Source organism: Podarcis erhardii (assembly GCF_964252035.2).
Source record: "Podarcis erhardii genome assembly, chromosome: 13".
NCBI lineage: Eukaryota > Metazoa > Chordata > Lepidosauria > Squamata > Lacertidae > Podarcis > Podarcis erhardii.
Window position 1 is genome coordinate 1,064,473 of NC_138502.1, and position 19,028 is coordinate 1,083,500.

At 45.8% G+C, this 19,028-nt stretch overlaps 2 protein-coding genes across 4 annotated transcripts in view; both read right to left on the reverse strand.

The window, feature by feature from the left end:
- The window catches only part of LOC309326773 (UDP-GlcNAc:betaGal beta-1,3-N-acetylglucosaminyltransferase 7-like), an 8,810-nt gene extending 4,572 nt beyond the window's left edge, over positions 1-4,238 (reverse strand). Inside the window, exon 1 of one of the 3 annotated variants that reach the window (XM_081835763.1) lies at positions 4,194-4,238. Coding sequence is in view for 2 of the 3 variants with exons in the window: in XM_081835761.1 (XP_081691887.1) it covers positions 1,165-1,279 (115 nt within the window). In the remaining variant the exon portion in view is untranslated. Of the gene's footprint in view, positions 1-1,164; positions 1,634-2,590; positions 3,602-4,193 lie in introns of those variants that run through there. The other 2 variants (XM_081835762.1, XM_081835761.1) reach the window with 2 other exon arrangements.
- Positions 1-19,028, reverse strand: part of TMEM203 (transmembrane protein 203) — a 105,128-nt gene that overhangs the window by 37,454 nt on the left and 48,646 nt on the right. The gene's annotated exons all lie outside the window — the stretch shown is intronic.

Consider the following 19,028-nt stretch of genomic DNA (forward strand, 5'->3'; position numbering starts at 1 on the left):
TAAGCGACAAAGAACGAAAAATCATCAGAGGTTGTTGATGGAAGACTAAAACATTGTATAAGAGAAGAAGTTATGTTATATGATTGTTGGAAATGATATGTTAACAAAAACTAATAAAAAATTATATAAAAAAACAGAATACGTATTTTTCGACTCGTTGTAAATCACCTGTCCCTTTCGCGCTCCGCCCTGCTTCGTGCGGCGCAGGGTTGAACTGAGGGACTCCCTGCCTCAGTACGCCGACCCGGATGGCTTCAAAAGAGACTTGGGCGAATTCAAAAGAGATTTGGGCGAATTCGCGGAGGAAGAGAGGGCCATCGCCTCCACGGTCGGCGGAAGCAATGCTTTTCTGGAACGCCAATTTCTGGAAGTCGCAGGAAGGGAGGGTTCCTTAAATAGAGGCCCGTTAGGGAGCTGTGGTGCACTCAGGCCAGTTATTCCTGCTATTATTGTTATTATATATTTATTTATACCCTTAATTTCCCCCCTGACGGGAGGGCGGCTTACAGACACAAACAGGAACAGGCTAAAAATATGGGGGTAAATCTGTCATGAAAAGACAGTTAAACATAGATAGAATTAAAACCAGTGCTTTTTTTTCTTTTTTCTTTTAAAAGAAATGTTTAGGGGGACTCTCATTTATTTCTACTCATATTGAAATACTGCCCCTCAGTGAATAGAATAGAATTTTATTATTACAGTCACAGACCAGTTCCGGCTCACTTACAATATCAGGAAAATCATAAAACACAACAGGAATGCATTGAATTGCAATTGGGTATAACAGAGACAATTCAGATATAGCGGCAGTTAAAAGAATATATTCAGTCTTGATCACTAAAATATAACCTGGAATTGTCATTTAAAACCTTAATCGTTTTACTAGTGCAGCTTGTTCCCTAAGTTTTATGGCAGTCGCACAGAATTTGGCCACCCTTAGCGTGATCTCTAGATCCTTGTCCTCTACCAGGAGTTTTAGACATTGAAGTCCGGACCCATTTGGAGATTTTTGTATAACAAGAGTGATAAATAGTGAGCGCAGATCCCCGTAGAAATGGCACCCTTCAATGAGGTCAAACTTAGTGTTTAGGGGTATGTGCCCCCCCCAGGAAAAAAAGCACCGATTAATACTATATTCGTACATAAATTCTGTTTAAAACATACTGATAATTACAGTAAAAGCAGACCACCCTCTTCTCACAGGGGCCAAAAAGATGCCTGCAGTCAGGATTCGAACACAAGACCGCTCTCCCCTCCTGCCGTTTCCAGCAACTCGCATCCTGGCCAGTAGCCGTCAATAGCCCTCTCCCCCTCCATGGATTTGTCCAGTGCTCTTTCAAAGCCATCTAAGTTCGTGGCCCTCATGTGGCAAGGAGTTCCGCAGTTTAATTACACGCCGAGGAGCCGAGGTTTTGCAAGGGGGGCTCTGCTTTGTCTTATTTACCAGGGGAAGCCCTCGCCATGCAGAGTTCAAAAGCAGAGCGGACCTCTCCTTCATGTTTTATCAGAGGCCGGTTGGCCTCCCGTCAGGGATTCTCCAGCTGCGATCCCCGCATTGCAGGGGGTCAGCCTGGATGACCCCCAGGGGTCCCTTGCAAGCCTACGATTCTGTGAAAGTTGGAGCTTACCGGCTTAATTCTCTTCGCTGCCGTCCGTTTTTGACTGAAAGGATGTCATGGGAGGGAGAACGATTATTCAGAACAGTTCTATCTCATTGCGAGAAAGAAAATAAATCTCAAAGAAGCAGGAAGTCTCAGCGCCTGCGGTTGGACTAGTCTAACGACAGAGGATATTACGATCTACGCACAGCAAAGCAAGGTCCCGTTTCTTCTGTGCAATTTAGGCGCCTTGGACAAACGCCACCTGGAATCCTGTGTCTCGTTCTGGGCACCCCAGTTTAAGAAGGAGATCGACAAGCTGGAGGTTCGACCGAGATGATAAAAGGGTCTGGAAACCAAGCCCTATGAGGAACGGTCGAAGGAGCTGGGTTTATTTCGCCTCGACAAGAGGAGGGGGAGATGGTATCCGAAAGGCTTTCTCGTGGAGGAGGGAGCAAACCCGAACCAACGGATTCAAATCGCAAGAAAGGAAATTCCGACTGAACATCAGGAAGAACTTTCTGGTGGCAAGAGCTGTTTCCCGGGAGTAGAAGGAAGCAGTGGTGCGTCCGCTCTTAAAGAAAACATCCCTAGATCCTTTAAAGGTAAAGGGACCCCTGACCATTAGGTCCAGTCGTGGACGACTCTGGGGTTGTGGCGCTCATCTCGCTTTACTGGCCGAGGGAGCCGGCGTACAGCTTCCAGGTCATGTGGCCAGCAGGACTAAGCCACTTCTGGCGAACCAGAGCAGCGCACGGAAACACCGTTTACCTTCCCGCCGGAGCGGTACCTATTTATCTACTTGTACTTCGACGTGCTTTCAAACTGCTAGGTTGGCAGGAGCAGGGACCGAGCAACGGGAGCTCACCCTGTCACGGGGATTCGAACCACCGACCTTCCGATCGGCAAGCCCTAGGCTCTGTGGTTTAACCCACAGCGCCACCCGCGTCCTTTAGATCTATCTATCTAGCCCGGTTTTGAATCTTCCATACCTGGGTAAGGTAATTGAAAGAGCAACTGCCAAACAGCTAGGTAGGTTTCCAGATGAAACATCGTCTCAGTCTGGACCCATTCCAGTCCGGCTTTCGCCCTGGTTATGGGACCGAGATGGCTTTGGTCGCCCTAACAGATGATCTCTGTAGACAGCTGGATCGAGGTGGGTCGGGACTGCTGATTCTCTTAGATCTGCCAGCAGCCTTCAACACGGTCGATCACAAACATTTGGGCCAACGCCATGCTGACGTAGGGATTCAGTCCAACAATGGCTGCGATCCTTTATGTCTGGTCGGGGACAGAGAGTGGCGCTAGGGAGGGAGTTGTCGCTGCGGCACTCCTTGGTGTGTGGAGTGCCGCAGGGCCCAATCCTTTCCCCGATACTTTTCAATATCTTTATGCGCCCCCTTGCCCAGCTTGTCCGGAGCTTTGGGCTGGGTTGTCATCAATAAGCTGATGACACCCAACTCTATCTGTTGATTGACGGCTGCCCTGACCCGGCCCCAGACACACTGACCAGGTGCTTGGAAGCTGTGGCTGGATGGCTGCGTGGGAGCCTGTTGAAATTAAATCCTTCAAAGACAGGGGTCCTCTGACTGGGTCGGGACGACATGGGGTTGGGGGGCCAAATCCTGTCTCATGCGGGGGGTCAATTAGTGCCAGCGCCTTCTGTCAAGAGCTTGGGTGCAAACTTCAACACCTCCCTTTCCATGGAGGCGCAGGTTGCAGCCACAGCAAAGGTGGCATTTTTCCATCTCTGCCGTGCTAAGCAGTTGGTCCCTTACCTTTCCCGCCCTGATCTGGCCACAGTGATCCAAGCGACGGTCACCTCCAGGCTTGACTACTGTAACTCGCTCTATGTGGGGCTGCCCTCGAAGCTGACCCAGAAACTCCAGCGGGTGCAGAATGCCACGGCGAGGCTCCTTACGGGCTCCTTGCCGTGGGATCACATTCACCCAGTGCTTTACCAACTGCACTGGCTCCCGGTGGAGTACAGGGTCAGGTTTAAGGTGCTGGTTTTGACCCACGTAGCTACGGGACTGCCTCTCCTGGTACGCCCCGCGGAGGACCTTAAGGTCCACAAATGACAACATTTTGGAGGTCTCGTGCCTCAAGGAGGTTAGATTGGTCTCAACTAGGGACAGGGCCTTTTCAGTACTGGCCCCGACTTGGTGGAAAGCTCTGTCCCAAGAGACTAGGGACCTGCGGGACTTCACATCTTTCCGCAGGGCCTGCAAGACAGAGCTGTTCCGCCAGGCCTTTGGTTTGGACTCAGTCTGACCCTTATTTTCCCCTCCCATTATGGTTTTGACTTTTAAAATGAGGCTAAATTGCATTTTAACCTGTATTTTAAATTGGGGTTTTGCTTTTCTGTCGTCGTCCCCCCCCCCCCATTACGTTTCCATTGTAATTTTACTGGTGTTAGCCACCCTGAGCCCGGCTTTGGCCGGGGAGGGCGGGGTATAAATAAAATTTATTATTATTATTATTATTATTATTATTATTATTATTATTAGCTGGGATTCCTGCATTGCAGAAGGGGTTGGAATGGATGACCCTCAGGGGTCCCTTTCAGCTCTGCCATTTTAGGATTCTACTCACAGTGAGTCGAAGGGGTGAGCCTGGCTGCCGTCTTCCTCCTTTTCTTCCTCCTCCTCCTCCTCCGTCTTGACGTCCCCCTTGTAGAAGAAGACTGCAAAGACAGCAGGGAGGAAGGTGGGGAGAAGAAAACAAGGATGAGTTGCCTCGGCTGCCCGTTCCTGGGTTTGGTGCCACCTCCTGTTGGCCTCCTTGCCTTCTGCCCTACCAGTCCCAGGGGAGGGGGTCCACCAGGCCTGCCTGCTTCTGCTTGCAGGCACCAAACTTTCCTGGAAAGCACAGCAGAAGCAGCACCTAATCCTTTTGCAAATACGGACCCTTCTTAGCCTTATCTCTTTGCTAAAATCAGCTCAGTGGGATTCTGGAAAGGGTCCAAGCAAGCGAGCTGTAATACCATAATATGATTTGCAATTCTCTCCCTTGCCTGGAAATGGCCGCGGGGTGGAGAACAGACAGTGCTTGCTTAATGGACCCTTAATAGCTGGGAGAGAGGAAGTCGCTGGATCAGGCCAGAGCAGTGCCTCAAGGATCCCCATCATTGTTCATTGTGGATCGGAGAAAAGTCACCGAATTGTGGAGCTGGAAAGGGACCCAGCGGTCATCTAGCCCAACCCGGCTGCAACGCAGAAATCTTTTGCTCCACGTGGGTCTCGAACCCGCGAACTTAAGATTAAGAGTCTCATGCTCTACCGACTGAAAGGAAAGCAAGGCAGGCCTTTATGTTCCCCTCCCTGTTTTACAATGTTATAGGAAAATCCTTGGGCTCACTTGGATTACCAAACAAAGACACCATCCAGGAATAGAGGAGCAAAACAGCAGCCAGTAAGCCTGGTCTTTATTCAAACGACTTGTTGCAACAGAACTCACACCCAGCACATGGGAGAAGCAGGAAAAAGCCCAGAACAAAGGGTGGCTCCCACTTTTATCAGTTTTACAAAGGTACCCACGGCACCCCTGAAATTACATCATGCATGCATCACAAATACATCACAAATTGGGAGGTTCTGGCGACAGAAACCTGAGCATCATCAGGGCTTGACCCCACCCTTCCCTTGACCTCCGCCTCCCACCCATCAAGTAAAACAAAATAAATATTTACAAGTTCCTGGTTTCCCTAACATAAATTCCTGCAACAACGCAAACTGCCCCAAACATCACAGCTACATCGCGAGACAGAGCATGCTCAAGAGTTTACAAGCCTGTCACTCAGAGCAATTTGAGCAATACCTTCTATTTGCTTTTCCCTCCGGGAGCAGCCTATGGAAAAGGAGAAGACTTTGATGTCACAGTTTAATTGACGCAGACTGGCCCCTGTTCCAAGTCCAGAATTTGTATTCGCTTTTCTCCAAGTGATTTGCAAGTTGTAAAGTTTAGGTTTCCTCAATAACTTCCTGCTGTCTCATTGTTCAGCCCGGGGCTAAATATTATAAACTCAAATAAACGGCCTATTTGTTCAAGGGGTGTTTCCTAATTTTTGAAGCATTAAGGACCGGTTATCTGTGGAGTGTGCGCTGTCAGGTATTATTCGTATTTTTTAAATATTAAGAGTGTGACTTCCAGTTTAGCTCTGCAAGGACAGATCATGTTCCAACACTAACTAAACATAGGAATTATGGGTGCCTGACACCCACAAATTCTGGAACCCAAAACTCATAGAACCACAGAATTGTACAGTTGGAAGGGGCCCCGTGGGTCATCTAGTCCAACCCCCTGCAATAATAATATTATAATTTATTATTTATACCCCACCCATCTGGCTGAGCTTCCCCAGCCATTCTGGGCGGCTTCCAACATAATAAGCAGTAATGCATCAAACATTAAAAGCTTCCCTAAACGGGGCTGCCTTCAGATGTCTTCTAAAAGTCTGGTAGTTGTTCTTTTCTTTGACTTTTCTTTTCTTTTCTCTGGTGGGAGGGAGTTCCACAGGGCGGGTGCCACCACCGAGAGGGCCCTCTGCCTGGTTCCCTGTAACTTGGCTTCTTGCACAGAGGGAACCGCCAGAAGGCCCTTGGAGCTGGACCTCAGCGTCCGGGCAGAACGATGGGGGTGGAGACGCTCCTTCAGATATACTGGACCGAGGCCGTTTAGGGCTTTAAAGATCAGCACCAACACTTGAATTGTGCTCAGAAATGTCCTGGGAGCCGATGTAGGTCTTTCAGGACCGGTGTTATGTGGTCTCGGTGGCCGCTCCCAGTCCCCAGTCTAGCTGCCTCATTCTGGATTAGTTGTAGTTTCCGGGTCACCTTCAAAGGTAGCCCCACGTAGAGCGCATTGCAGTAATCCAAGCGGGAGATAACCAGAGCATGCACCACTCTGGAGAGACAGACAGTGGGCAGGGAGGGTCTCATCCTGCGTACCAGATGGAGCTGGTAGACAGCTGCCCTGGACACAGAACTGACCTGCACCTCCATGGACAGCGGTGAGTCCAGAATGACTCCCAGGCTGCGCACCTGCAGGAATCAAAGGTAAGAATCCCTGGCAGGTGGCCACCCAATCTCTGCTGAAGAACCCCCGACAACATAGAACCCACATGCTCTTGAGGAAGTCCATTCATAGCAAAATATACAGCGTACGACCAGAAGCCCAACAAACTAAAAGGAGGATCGAGAAAAGCTGGAGGGGAAATATTTAATGTTTGGGAAAGCCAACATCAAACAGTCCATAATACCAGATCCCAAATGCCGTATGGATATCACAGCATTTAAAAAAAAATAAAAATCTGGATTTTCCCTTACCTGAGAACATCTGATAAGCAAAATAAACTCTGTTTACAACTGCAGTCTCTGCTGTCGTCGAAATGTTTTCTTTCGTGGGTGGGATCGATTCGGATGGTCCGCCCCCGCCACTTAATGGATCCAAATGGTTTCCAGAGAGTTGTAGGGGATGCTTTATCCCATGTTGATGGCCTTTCAGCCGATTCCCTGGTGGCCCGCTGGAATGCGGAGTTAACCAGGGCTATTAACTGTTTGGCTCCGAAGCGCCCTCTCTGATTGCATGGAGCCCGGACAGCTCCGTGGTTTTCCACGGATCTGAGGGCAATGAAACAATCGTTGAGACGGCTAGAGCGCCGGTGGCGGATAACTCATTCCGAATCTGACCGGACATAGGTTAGAGCTCAATGTCGAGCCTACCAAGTGGCGGTAGCGACGGCGAAGACTTTCTTCATCGCCTCTATTGCATCTGCAGAAAACAGCAGCAGGAGACTTTTTCAGGTGGTTCGCAATTTTGCGGAACCACCTGCTACATCGGGGCCCAGTACGGGCCACACGATCTCCTGCAATGATTTTGCAAAGTTTTTTGCAGATAAAGTTGCTCAGATTCGGGAAGCGGTAGACTCCACCGTGGGAGCAGGGCTGGGGCAGGAGAGTGCTAGAGTTCTGTCTAGTCAAGTTGTGTGGGATCAATTCCAATCTGTTACCTCCGAGGATGTGGACAGGCTGCTTGGATGAGTGAAACCAACCACCTGTCTCCTGGATCCTTGCCCATCCTGGCTTATAAAAGCTAGCTGGGAAGGACTGGGCGATGGGCTTTGTGGGATGGTGAATGCTTCCCTCCGTGAGGGAGCCTTCCCAGACCCGCTGAAAGAGGCGGTCATTAAACCGCTACTTAAAAAAAACATCTTTAGACCTGGCCAGAATGGCCAACTATCGCCCAGTCTCAAATCTTCCATTCTTGGGCAAGGTGATTGAGTGAATGGTTGCTGAACAACTCCAAGCACGCCTGGAAGAAGCGGACCATTTGGATCCCTTCCAGTCGGGATTCAGGCCTCATCATGGGACTGAAACTGCCTTGGTCGCACTGGTTGATGATCTCCGGCGGGCTAGGGACAAAGGTGAGAGCTGTTTCCTAGTTCTGCTGGATCTCTCAGCGGCGTTTGATACCATCGACCATGACATCCTTCTGGACAGTCTAGAGGGGCTGGGAGCTGGGGGCACTGTTATACAGTGGTTCTGCTCCTTCCCCCGGGCCATGTTCAGAAAGTGGTGGTGGAGGATGAGTGTTCAGACCCCTGGGCTCTCACTTGTGGGGTGCCTCGGGGTTCTGTCCTCTCCCTCATGCTTTTTAATATCTACATGCAGCCACTGGGAGAGATCATCAGGAGGTTTGGGCTGGGTGTTCATCAGTATGCGGATGATACCCAGCTCTACCTCTCTTTCAGATCAGAACCAGTGAAGGCGGTGAAGGTCCTGTGTGAGTGCCTGGAGGCAGTTGGAGGATGGATGGTGGCTAATGGATTGAGGTTGAATCCTGACAAGACAGAAGTACTGTTTTTTGGGGACAGGGGGCAGGCAGGTGTGGAGGACTCCTTGGTCCTGAATGGGGCAACTGTGCCCCTGAAGGACCAGGTGCGCAACCTGGGAGTCATTCTGTACTCAGCGCTGTCCATGGAGGCGCAGGTCAGTTCTGTGTCCAGGGCAGCTGTTTACCAGCTCCATCTGGTACTGTTGTAAATAAAAATATGCTCTTTTCCCTTATGGGGTATTCAAGAGCCCATATAGAGCCCTTACATAGGTTCCCTGTTGGTAGGAGAAAATAACAGAGGCCAACCAGAGAATATTGAGAAGCAAAGCAGCTAGTAAGCTTGATCTTTATTGATCTGTTGCAACAGGGTACTCCCCTCACACGCAGGAGAGGAAGTGAGCACTCAGGGCTGATTTCCTTCCGAATGGAGAGGTCTGATCTTCTTGCAGTCCATGGGACTCTCAAGAGTCTCCTCCAGCACCAGAATTAAAAAGCATCAATTCTTCAGCGATCAGCCTTCTTTATGGTCCAGCTCTCACTTCCATACATCACTACTGGGAAAACCATAGACCTTCAATGGCACATTAGACTCCCATCACTGACTCCGCCCATCAGGCTCCCCCTCTGACCCCCACCTACTGCAAAAGTGGTCTAACTCAGATTCTGTGAAATGGGCACGTTTGCAAAGAGGTTCTCATCCAACACAGAGGTCTGATAAGAATTTTAAGGTCTTAAGATATGTAATAAATGTTCATAAATGTACCAAGCAAACACGTACATAAATACGTCTGAAAACCCCAAAGAAAATAAGTCCTGAACTAATTGACCTCTGCAAGGTCAAAGTGGGAAACACCTCCCCGTTGTCCTTTCCCTTCACAAATCCTGTCTTAAGGGCACATTTAAGATATGAATAGGGTGGGAGCCTGTGACCTGGCTCAGGAACTAAGTATTTATCATTACAAAAGACTGGCCAGGCACCCCAGGCAATCCAATCAAGTGACCATTAAACAGGTAACCTTTCAGACAAGATAAACAAGTCACTCAGATTTCTGTTGTAGACCACCTTTTCCGCGATGTAGGTATGATGTATCTGGGAAGTGGTCTTACGTTACACCCCTTCTGTGATGTATGTATGATGTATGGGGGGATGGTCTTGAGCTCCAGGGCAGGGAATTTAACATGTCTATGTAAGGCCTTGCGCACCATTGTTCTGGGTTCCTCCTCCCTCCTGCGTGTGGGGAGTGAGGACCCTGTTGCAACAGATCAATAAAGATCAGGCTTACGAGCTGCTTTGCTTCTCAATAGTCTCTGGTTGGCCTCTGTTATTTTCTCCTACCAATAGGGAACCTACGCAAGGACTCTATACTGGCTCTTGGATACCCCCATAAGGGGAAAAAAGGGCAGATTTTTGTTTACAACAGAGGCTTCCAAACATGGTTGGCCCCTTCAGTTCCCGAAGCAGGTGGTGGCACACATCCCCCCACATACCCCGAATGTGTCGGAGAATCATAGAATTGGATGGGAGCCCGAGAGTCATCTAATCCAACCCCCTTCAAGGCAGCGATCTCATCTAAATCTCATTTACATTTCTGGAGCAGAACACCTTCCTCGCTTCACCTTTCAAGTTTCCCTGTTCTTATCGCTTCTGGCGCACCTGCCTTTGGCTGCTTCTGTTTGCGTTGGCGTTTTAAGAGTTGCCGCAAGGTAGCCGATTGTTAATTAACCCTATTGATTTCCTTACAGATTAGCCAGTAGGTGAAGCCGTGTACATCCAAATATTTTATCCTCCAATGTTCCTTTGCCCCGAGTGAGAATGCGGTGAAAAATGCTTTTCATGTGATACTTGTAGTTGTGTATTCTTGTTCAGCCTTAAAGCAGAGCATATATTTATTTAGGCATGTATTTTTAAAAATAAACATACAATTGGCAGTTGCTGCTTTGTGTTATCTCCTTCCTTGTTGGGTTGGGCAAACTGTTACTCTTTGTCGGTGCTTTTTTTCTCTGGAAAACACCCACTTCTCAGAAATGGGCAGAGGAGGGACAGCCGAGCCGGCCAAAGGAATGCACTCTGCACATGCTCAAGTGTAGCAGGAAACCCCCCCCAATCATTCAGTTTGTACAAACTTCACACACACACTCACAATCACACACTACATACGCTACGCTTCTATTATAAATTCATAGAAAATGAACCATACATCGGATCTGCACTGTTCCACTTTTATTTTACTCCATGAAGGAAGGACTACAAAATGGGGAAGGTTTGATACAGGCCAGCCATAATCCCTTGAGCATCCCAGCACATCCACAGGAGCCCTGCCCAGTTGCTATGCCAACCCTGATGGTCCTAGAAAGAAGACCATCAAGATCACAAAGAACTTGCATATGGGAGTGGATTCAGCACGGACTGGAACAAAGGACAATGATCAGATCTTCCCTCTGGGGGCAGGAAACTGCAAACTCCCCTCTGTCACCTGGAAAGTACTCATGGGGAGTGGGAAAGGGGGAACCAGCCAGGTGACAGGACACTCAGGTTGCCACCACAACTCCTCCCTCAACCCCTCCTTTCTGTGATGTAGTTGTGATGGGGTGTAGTTTGGGGGATTAGTAACTAATAAAAGTTGGGGTCTTATTTTGTTCTGGGCTTCCATTTTGCTTCATCTTGTTGCGGGTGGGAGTCCTGTCGCGACAGTATTCAATAAAGGCCAAGCCTACAGGCTGCTGTTTTGCTCCAAGTTATCCTGGTTGGTGTCTTTGTTTTTGTCCAAGAGAGCCCTCGGATTTTTCCGTTAACACAAGGAAGCAAGGCTCTAGGATTCTGCCTGAGCCTCATACCTCCTTCCCCAAGCCTAGGAAGGTCGCAGGGCAGCTATTTAAGATTCAGAATTAGGTAAAGGTAAAGGGACCCCTGACCATTAGGTCCAGTCGTGGCCGACCCTGGGGTTGCAGCGCTCATCTCACTTTACTGGCCGAGGGAGCCAGCGTACAGCTTCCGGGTCATGTGGCCAGCATGACTAAGCCACTTCTGGCGAACCAGAGCAGCGCATGGAAACGCCATTTACCTTCCCACCGGAGCGGTACCTATTGATCTACTTGCACTTTGACATGCTTTTGAACTGCTAGGTTGGCAGGAGCAGGGACCGAGCAGCGGGAGCTCACCCAAATCCCGGGGATTCGAACCGCCAACCTTCTGATTGGCAAGCCCTAGGCTCTGTGGTTTAACCCACAGCGCCTTCCGCGTCCCCTAAGATTCAGAATTAAGAAGTGTGAAAACAATATTACAGTCACAGAAACATGGTCCTCCCAGGAAAATGAACCGGGGAAATTTGATTTCCTTGAACTGGAAGCAGGGTGCAGACATTAGTTTCCTGCAGCAACAGAGTAAGGAGGACTTAATTCTTCATCAAATCTGGCAATTTAAAAAATATATTTTTATTTAAGATTTCTTGGTTTACTTTGAAAATAGTTTTGACACCACTGCTGCTATGCCCCCCCCCATTCTTCCCTTTTTAGTATCCATCAGTTAAATGTGCCACACGTTTATTCCAATTACTAATTGCATCAAACTGGAAAGGGGGGAAAGTACCAACATTAAGGGAATGGCAGAACAAATTATTATATTACGCAGAAATGGCTCTGTTAACGAATAAACTATTCAAAAACCATTCAAAAATGGGATATGTTCTACGAGACAAGGACAACTGCGATTTCAAAGATGAATGGGAACCTTTTACGAAGTATTTAAAGACGCAATAAAGTGAATTGGACTCCTTGGCAAGTTTTCAATAAACACTCACAAATCTTTTATTGACAATAATCAGTTAGATAATCTAAGGATTTGTACAATTCTGTAATATGCAGAGAACAGCATTCATAGAGAAACCAGAGATTGGAACTGAGGGAATTAAGGATGATACGTTTTCAGATAATATGTTTTGTTTAAATTCCTAATAAAAACTTTTTTTTAAAAAAAAGGGATATGTTCAAGAGATATTTACAAAAACGTTGCAGTGATATAACATCTATGGCAGCGTTCAAATTGACGCTTGTGTAAAGTACCGTATTTTTTGCACCATAACCCTCACTTTTTTCCTCCTAGAAAGTAAGGGGAAATGTCTGTGTGTGTTATGGAGGGAATGCCTACGGATGGCGGGGGGATCTGCTGCAGTCGTGAGCAGAGGATCCATGGTTCCCCTTCCTTCCCTCCTCCGTGGCTCGCTTTGAAACAGCAAAGCGGGAGAAGAGCCGCGGAGTGGGGAGGAGAGAGGGACAGAGAGCCTGCTTGCTTTAAAGGAGCAAAGCGGGAGAGGAGAGGAGCAGCTTACACTAGTGTAAGCGGCTCCTGTCCGGTTGGCTCCTTTAAAGCAAGCAGGCTCTCTGTCTCTCTCTCCTCCCCACTCAGCCGGCTAAATAGCAGCAAAGTTTTTCAGCGAGCCGGGGAGGAGGGAGAGAAGCAGAACCTGCTTGCTTCTCCTCTTATACCCCTCTCCTGCATTATTAGCAGCATCCTTCTCCACACACCCCATGCGTGCTCCTTGTCCCTTGAGTGCTTTTCCTTCCCTCCCCACTTAAAACGTGGTTGCAAAGCACGGATCCACATGGATCCTCAGGATTTTTGCACTGGGTCCCCAAATTCACCATCAGATCACATAGCATGATGTCCATGGCTACATCTTGCACCAAAAAAATCACGCACCCACTGTTGCCTGGGGTCGCAGTGGTGCAAAAACATGGTTACAGAGCATGGATCCTCAGGATTTTTGCATTGCTACCCCAAACTCACTGTCAGATCACATGTCTGTGCCAAAGCATGAACCACAAAAATCATACATCCACTGTTTTGTTTAGAATATTTTTTTCCTTGTTTTCCTCCTCTAAAAACTACGTGCGTGTTATGGCCTGGTGCGTGTTCTAGAGCGAAAAATACGGGTAAATATTAAGAAATAAAGGGAAATGGTATAATGTTGTAAGAAAGTATTAGAAAACATATTAAGAGTAAGGTAGTAATTATAAGTACATTCAATACTACAAACGTTAATTACATTGGGAAATGATGGGAAGTCTACTTTATTTTATTTTACTTTATCTTAGTTAGAAAATATGTGGAAAGAGTAATTTGATATTTAACTGTAAATTTATGAAAGGTTATTTTCTTTTCTTTGTGTGTGTGGATTTAAGATACTGTATGGTATCTATGAATTTCAATAAAGGGTTAAAAACAAATAAATGTGCCAAATGTTTAAACAGCATTTAACATCTGTGTTGGGCGTATGCAATACCCCCACCCCAGTCCCTTCTATCCCCTCGCACCCGCCTATTCCGGCAGATGATAATTTTGGCAGCCGTTAAAAGATGTTGCAATCTTGCCCTGTCCTCTGCTGTCACAGTTCATTTATCATATCCTGGCCGGCCTCACAGCAAAATGCCTCTGTCAGAAGTGAAATAACAAAAATTAAGGTCTTATATGTATCATAAATGTTCATAAATGTACCGAGCAAACATGTACATTAATATATAAACCACATGTCTGAAGCTGCACAGGGAAAGAGCCGTGAGATCATTTTGCCTCTCAAACTGACCAGATGTTTTCTCTGCAAGGTTGAACGAAATGGAAAAGCCTCCCCATTATTTTTTCCTTCACAAATCCTGTCTTAAGGGTATGTCTGTGTATGAATAGGGTGAGCCTGCGACCTGGCTCAGGAACTAAGTATTTGTCATTACAAAAGACTGGCCAGGCTCCCCAGGGTATCCAATCAAGTGAGCATTAACAGGTAACCTGCCAGAAAGGAGGTGAACAACACACTCAGATTTCTGTTGTAGACCGCCATTTCTGTGAAGTGTGTATGATGTTTCTGGGGGTGGTCTTGGACTCAAGGGCGGGCAATTTAAAATGTCTATATAAGGGCGGACACACCTTGGTTCGGGGTCCTCCTCCTTTCCTGCATGTGAAGGGGGCACCCTGTTGCAACAGATCAATAAAGATCAGGCTTACAAACTGCTTTGCTTCTCAGTATTCTCTGGTTGGCCTCTGTCATTTTCTCCCACCGATGGAGAACCTGCAAAGGACTCTCTAAGGGCTCTTGTGTCTCCCATAAGGGAATAAGGGCAGATTTGCGTTTATTACAGAAGCTTGATGCCCCTTCCTGTTATGTACGAAGCTTGGATCCTAGATCAATAGGCAAGTAGGATCCTAGAATGCAACAACTGATTGGCCTGCAGGAGAAGACCAATCAGGCTCCAGGAGGGAAGCAGAATCAGCCAATCAGACGGGACCCATTGTGTGTAAATAGTGTATATAAAAGCCTGAGTTTTGGGGGGCAATTCAGTCACTGTTTTACAAGCTGCAATAAAGAGCATGAAATCACTCTGAGTATATTTCACTTCCCCTCCCAAGGAAGCTGTGGTCTGGCTTGTTGAAGCGTGGGTGGCGTATCGAGCCCCACAGAAGTGGTAGTGCTGGGGGAAATTATTTTTCTGTTGCAGTAGAGTCCCCTCCCCTCCTCGCAAGGAGGCAACAAAAAGTGTGCAAGTCCATTTAATTACTTTTGGACATTGCCCAACCTCTTAACCAAAGACCACCCTAAAAGCATTGTTATAAGGGGGGGAAACCGCTCCTTTTTCCCTTAAGGGGTACCCAAGAGCCCTTTTAGAGTCCTTAAGTGGGTTCCCTATTGGTAGGAGAAAATAACAGAGGCCAAACAGGGATTCTGTGAAGCCGGTCATCCCACCTTGGCAGCTCATGGGGTATGTTAGCACACCCCTGCTTACTGTATTTTTCGCTCCATAAGATGCACCTAGTTTTCAGAGGAGGAAAACAAGAAGAAAAAAAATATTCTGAAGGAAACAGTGGATGTATGATTTTTGTGGTTCATGCTGTGGCCACAGACATGTGATCTGATGGTGAATTTGGGGTGACCCAATGCAAAAATCCTGAGGATCCATGTGGATCCGTGCTTTGTAACCACGTTTTTGCACCATTGCGGCCCCAGGAAACAGTGGATGAGTGATTTTTTTGGTGCAGGCTGTAGCCATGGACATGCCATGTGATCTGATGGTGAATTTGGGGTGACCCAATGCAAAAATCCTGAGGATCCAGGGGCTTTTACCTCCCTCCTCCCAGGCAGCCTCACTTATCTCTCTCCGGATCCCACCGATCAGCTGCTTCCTTTCAACACTCCCTTCCCTCTTGTTTGCCTTAGTGTCTTTTCCCTAGCTGGAGCAGTTTTTTGCTCCTCCTTTTCTTCTAATTTCTCTCCTTATCGCTTTAGTCCTCCTGTTTTCCTCCTTTGCAAGTTTGCTGTCTTTACCTCCCCCCTTCCAGACAGCCTCCTTTATCTCTAGCCTCCCTTATCTCTCTCCCCGCAAATGATCAGCTGCTTCCTTTCAACACCCACTTCGCTCTTTAAAAAAAAAGAAGCTTGATCTGCTTTTTGGCCCTGGGCAATTCGGCTCCAGGGACCACACATTCACTCCGTAAGACGCACAGACATTTCCCCTTACTTTTTTTTTTTTTAAAAATAATTTTTATTAATTTTCATAAACAAAAAACACACAAATAAAAACATTCATAAACAACACATGACTTCCCCATGCCTCCCCTTCACTGCACCCTTGTTTCAATTTTTTTTTAGCAATCCTTCATTCCATTTCTATATTTAATTTCCCTCAAGATTCTCTTGACTTAAATATTTACAGCTATAATTCTCTGTTTCTTACCCCTTGACATTTTATCAGTCTGAGATTTTGCAACAGTTCTTAAGATATATTTTAAATTTTTTCCAGTCCTCTTCCACTGTCTCCCTCCTCTGATCACGGATTCTGCCGGTCATCTCTGCCAGTCCCATAAATTCAGTCACCTTCGTCTGCCATTCTTCCAGAGTAGGTAATTCTTGCATCTTCCAATACTTTGCCAGGAGAATTCTTGCCGCTGTAGTTGCATACATGAAAAAGGTCCTATCTTTCTTTGGTACCAATTGGCCGACCATGCCCAAGAGAAAAGCCTCCGGTTTCTTTACAATTGTCCACTTAAGGATTTTCTTAATTTCATTATAGATCATTTCCCAGTAGGCTTTAACCCTTGGGCAGGTCCACCAAAGATGATAGAAAGTTCCTTCACATTCGTTACATTTCCAGCATTTGTTATTGGGCAAATGATATATCTTTGCAAGCTTGACTGGAGTCATGTACCACCTATAGATCATTTTCATTATGTTTTCTTTCAAGGCACTACATGCCGTAAATTTAAGGCCTGTGGTCCATAACTGTTCCCAGTCAGCGAACATAATATCATGACCTAAGTCTTGTGCCCATTTGATCATAGCTGATTTAACCGTTTCATCCTGTGTATTCCATTTCAGCAACAAATTATACATTTTAGACAGATTCTTAGTATTGGTCTCTAACAATTCTGTTTCCAATTTTGACCTCTCCTTCTGAAATCCTAGTTTCCTGTCCTGCTTAAAAGTCTCATTTATCTGATAATAATGTAACCAGTCTCGAACTTTGGATTTTAGTTTCTCAAAGCTCTGTAATTTAACTTTTTCACCGTCATATTCTATAATTTCACAATATTTTGGCCAATTAGAGTCCATGTTAAGTTTTTTCACCGCTCTAGCTTCCATTGGTGACAACCATCTGGGTGTTTTATTTTCCAACAAATCCTTATATCGATTCCAAACATTATACAAAGCTTTCCTGACAATATGATTTTTAAAGCCCTTATAAACCTTTGCCTTGTCATACCATAAATATGCATGCCAGCCAAAATTATTATCATACCCTTCCAAGTCTAAAATGTCTGTGTCTTCAAGAAGTAGCCATTGCTTCAACCAGCAGAAAGCTGCTGCTTCATAGTAAAGTCTTAAGTCCGGCAGAGCAAAACCCCCCCTATCTTTTGCATCAGTTAATATCTTGAATTTTATTCTGGGCTTTTTGCCCTGCCAGACAAATTTGGATATATCTTTCTGCCACTTCTTGAAACAGTCCATCCTATCTAGAACTTGCAAAGTCTGGAACAAAAACAACAATCTCGGCAATACATTCTTCTTAATAACGGCAATTCGGCCTAACAAGGATAGTCTCAACCTAGACCATATGTCAAAATCTTTCTTAACTTCCAGCCAACATTTCTCATAATTGTCTTTGAACAAATTCACATTTTTAGATGTTAAATTCACCCCCAGATATTTCACTTTTTTTGTTATTTCCAAACCAGTTTCCCTTTGAAAACTATCTTTTTCCCCCATCGTTAGATTTTTTTCCAGCACCTTTGTCTTCTGTTTATTTAATTTAAAACCAGCCACTTGACCAAATATTTCAATTAGTTCTAAAACTCTTTTTGTGCTGGCTTCTGGCTGCTGCAAAGTCAAAACTAGGTCATCTGCAAATGCTCTTAGCTTATATTGTTTAGCTCCGAGGTGTATTCCTTCAACCAGCTGGTCCCTTCTAATCATATTCAACAACACCTCCAGGACCGATATAAACAATAGAGGGGATATTGGGCAACCCTGTCGTGTCCCTTTTTCTATTGGGATCTCGTCCATAACCACACCATTCACAATTAATTTAGCTTTTTGCTCAGAGTATATTGCACCTATACCGTTTTCAAAATTTTGGCCTACCCCCATCCCATGGAGATTCCTCTTCATAAAGCTCCAAGAAATATTGTCAAAGGCTTTCTCCGCATCCACAAAGATCAAAACTGCTTTTCTATTTATATCAGTCTCCAATAGTTCCAAAATATCTATAATGTTCCTTACATTATCTGACATATGTCTCCCTGGGAGAAAGCCTGTTTGGTCCTTATGAATCTCCTCTAACAACACTTTTTTAAATCTTTTTGCTAAAATGTCTGCAAAAATTTTATAATCCACATTTAAAAGTGATATAGGGCGGTAGTTCTTAACTTGATGTTTCTCAGTTTCTGTCTTCGGTATAAGTGAGATAAATGCTTCTTTCCACGATTTGGGAGCCTTTTTCCCCTCCAAAATTTGGTTGCAAACTTCTTTCAATGGTTGTATTAGCCATTCCTTCATTGCTTTATAGTATCTCACCGTCAGCCCATCTGGTCCTGGTGATTTTCCCAATTGCATATTCTGGATGGCACCCTCAATTTCCTGGTTCGTAATTTTCTCATTTAAAATCCTTTTATTTTTTTCCGAGATCTTTGATAGTCCATATTTTTTAATAAATTCTTCTATCTCTTGTTCATCTTTTGGCCCTTGTGCATACAATTTCTTAAAGAAACTTTGAAAACAATTACTAATTTCATTTGGTTTACTTATAGATTTCCCCTCTACCTCGAGGAATGTCACAGTATTCAACTTTTGTCTCTTTTTCAATTGCCATGACAGCAGTTTCCCACATTTATCTGCTGATTCAAAAGTTTTTTGCCTCATTTGTTTTATTTTCCATTCTATTTCTTGGTTCATCAATTCCATATATTGGGTCTGGTAATACTTTATTTCTCTTAAAATCTCCTGGGATTTAGGTTTTGATCTCAGTTTCTTCTCTCCTTCTTTCATTTGTTTCCAAATTTTTTCTTTCTTCTCATTCTGTTGTTTCCTTTTTATCGAATTCTGCTGGATTAGAAAACCA